Source organism: Sphaeroforma arctica, assembly GCF_001186125.1.
Source record: "Sphaeroforma arctica JP610 unplaced genomic scaffold supercont1.378, whole genome shotgun sequence".
Taxonomy (NCBI): domain Eukaryota; class Ichthyosporea; order Ichthyophonida; genus Sphaeroforma; species Sphaeroforma arctica.
Genome location: NW_014040180.1, coordinates 60,360 through 63,786, shown reverse-complemented (window position 1 = coordinate 63,786; position 3,427 = coordinate 60,360). Strand labels below are relative to the sequence as shown.

Here is a 3,427-nt window from a genome sequence, read left to right as displayed (position 1 = left end):
TATATATATATATATATATATATATATATATATATCTCGACGCTCGTGATTNTACNGCTATATCACATTTGTGTTTGTTATTACCGTGAGTATGGCTGATGCGGTGTATCTCCCCAGTACAGGAATATGTCCTATACATGCGCAGTTTGATTTAGAATTCCGTGAAGATACACTCAATATACAGATAACACCTCTCTCTGTCTTTCGCTCTCTCACGTACACACACTCTCTCTCTCTCTTTCACACACACTCTATCTCTCTGTCTCTCTCTCACACACTTACACCCACAGTACTCTGCTGTTTGATTTAGTGTTCCGTGAAGATAATCTCAATAAATAGTCAACACCTCTGTATCTCTCTCTTTTTCTCGTACACCACTCTCTCTCTTACACACATTCTCTCTGTGTGTGTGTGAAACACACACTCTCTCTCTCTCGTCTCTCTTTCTCTCACACGCACACACACTCTCTCTCTCTCTCGTCTCACTTTCTCTCACACGCACACACACACTCTCTCTCTCTCTCTCTCTTTCTCACACACACACACCTACACCCGCAGTATTCTGCTGTTTGATTTGGTGTTCCGTGAAGACACACTCAAGAACGTCATTCGCTCTGTGACGCGTAACGGAGTGTCCATTCTGCTGACGGCTCTGCTGGGCCTAATAGTCATCTACCTGTTCTCCATTGTGGGCTACGTCTACTTACGAGACGTATGTGTGTGTGTGCATATATGTTCATAAGAAGTGTGTGTGTGTGTGTGTGTGTATGTTCATAAGAAGTGTATGTGTGTATATATATATATATCTTCATAGGAGATGTATGTATGTGTGCGTGTTGCTTCTTAGATATCTTCATCTGAGGTGTGTGTGTGCGTGTGTGCGTGTTGTATTTCTCTGGTGTGTGTGTGTGAATATACCCTCATTGTGGAACATATCTTCTTACGACATGAATGTGTGTCTGTCGTTTCTCACATGTGCTTGTATGCGCCTTGTCAGTGGCTATGGATGTGTATATGTGTATATATGTATATGTGTTCGCTGCTTGCATGTACATTCTCTACATCTCGACTACGAGGGACACAAGACAGTTCGGACGCGTGTGCTTATTACCAGATGTAAGCCTATCTTACCACGATTGATTTTACACATGTTCCGTTATTTTCTTACATGTTTCATGTTGCAAATGATTTGATTCCTCACAAGTTCCGTTATTTTCACACATGTTTCATGTTGCAAATGATTTCACACATGTTACAATTCATTCGTCACATGTTCCGTTGGTTTCATTTCAGTTGCCTTTGTGTAGCCACGTGTTTCTTGCTTATGTTCTCATCTAATCCATCTAGCTTCTGAATTGCCTAATATGGGCCCATGTCTTAGGGTTTAGGGTTTAGTGTCTGTTGATTAATCATATATACTCATATCCCGAATGTTCTTCCGTTCCTTTTCGTTTGGGGGTTGGTTGTGTGGCAGGACTTTACTATCCAAACGGCCAATGGAGAAGAAGAGTGGTGTGATTCACTACTGATGTGTATAGTGACCACTATGAACAACGGTATGTGTGTGTGTGTGTGTTACTTCTCATGCTTCCTGTCGTCTGTTTGCAAGTGTTTTAGTACCACTCACACTGTGTGTAGATACTTAAACATAGCTTTTGCATAGACGACGCATACTGGTATGTGTATGCTACTTATATCACACACTGTGTGTAGTGATTTACACATAGATGTTGCATAGACGACATATACTGGTATGTGTATGCTACTTATATCACACACTGTATGTAGTTATTTACACATAGCTATTGTATAGACGACGCATACTAGTATGTGTATGCTACTTATATCCGGTCGAGCGGTAGCGGAACTGTGCACTCGATTGGAGTTTGCTATATATCTGATATGATCACGAATCCACACATACGTCAAGCTTTAGTACACGAATATCTGTAAGACTGTACTATTACATCTAAATACCAATACAAACGGTTCTGCAACCGAACCCAATATACTATACACGTGCAGGTGATCTGTGTACCCAGGGGTTCCTTTGATATATATATATATATATATATATATTTATACCTTCCCATCCCACACTATTGTGTTCGAACTAAGTGCACAGCACTTATACACGCGGTATCTCGTATTCAAAAGGTCCTCATACTCCACCCCAACCCACCCACCTACACACCACCCCTCACTCTCTCTCTCTCACCCAACACCTGTTCACCCCATCAACCGCTTCAGGTTTAAGAAACGGGGGAGGCATTGGGGACGTACTGCGAGTGCGATCGAAGGACGAACCACTGTACGGTGGGCGTGTGGTGTATGACCTCATGTTTTACTTTATTGTCATCATCATCATCATGAATCTGATCTTTGGTGTTATCATCGACACGTTTGCGGATCTGCGTGCGGAGAAGAATGATACGGAGGTATGGTAGACGGGTGTGTGTCGCAATCTGTGTTTTAGGGTTTTAGGTCTATGGTTGTGGGTGTGTATGTGTCTGTGCAGTTAGTTGCCAAGGTGATGGTGTTCTCCGTTCACGTGCGTACTGATCTGCCACAGACTTCGTACACTTATTTGTCACTTGCAGTCGGTACTATTGGTATAGACCCGTGTATCTATGATCCATCCTTCTCACTGGTGTCTAGTATCAACCATCCAACCTTATTGACCTCATTAATATCAAGGACTCATCAGCTGAGCAGCCCCCACGCCTTGCACGCCCATTCCTTACTCGCACCACAATACCCCTTGCCCTTACACCTGTAGTCAACTGTACATATTCTGATCCGTTGTCTTCCCATGTATATATTGGTGTTACTTTCTCCTCACATGCCTACTACCACACTCACTGATATTATTTATATTGTTGTTACTTTCTTCTCACATACCTATTACCACACCCACTTATATCCCGATACAATGTCTTCCCATTCATATATCAGTATACTCTTTGCTCACATACCCCCGGCCACACTCACTCACTCCTCCACAACAGGACAACATGAAGAACACGTGCTATGTGTGTGGGCTCTCCCGCACGGCCTTTGACAGCAGCAGCCGCGCCGCCACCTTTGAACAACACACACTAACCGAACACAACGTCTGGGACTATGTGTATTTCATGACCCATCTGCGGATCAAGGACAGTACCGAGTTTACAGGCCCTGAGTCCTATGTCAAGCGAATGCTGGACGAGCGAGACAACTCGTGGTTCCCGCGTATGCAGGTGTGTTTGACGCTGTTTGCGCTGGTTTGCTGTATGTATTTATGTATGTATTTATATATGTATGTATGTATGTATTCAGGTATGTTATCTATGTATCTATGTACCAATATGATACACATATATATATATATATATGTGTGTGTGTGTGTGTGTGTGTGTGTGTGTATGTACGTATTTAGGTATGTATA

At 42.7% G+C, this 3,427-nt stretch overlaps 1 protein-coding gene across 1 annotated transcript in view; it reads left to right on the top strand.

The window, feature by feature from the left end:
• The window catches only part of SARC_05737 (hypothetical protein), a gene marked incomplete at its 5' end in the record, with an annotated part of 14,494 nt that overhangs the window by 8,645 nt on the left and 2,422 nt on the right, over nucleotides 1-3,427 (top strand). Inside the window, 4 exons of the mRNA XM_014300400.1 lie at nucleotides 559-712; nucleotides 1,475-1,556; nucleotides 2,251-2,438; nucleotides 3,009-3,239. Of these exons, the coding sequence (XP_014155875.1) occupies nucleotides 559-712; nucleotides 1,475-1,556; nucleotides 2,251-2,438; nucleotides 3,009-3,239 (655 nt within the window). The remainder of the gene's footprint in view (nucleotides 1-558; nucleotides 713-1,474; nucleotides 1,557-2,250; nucleotides 2,439-3,008; nucleotides 3,240-3,427) is intronic.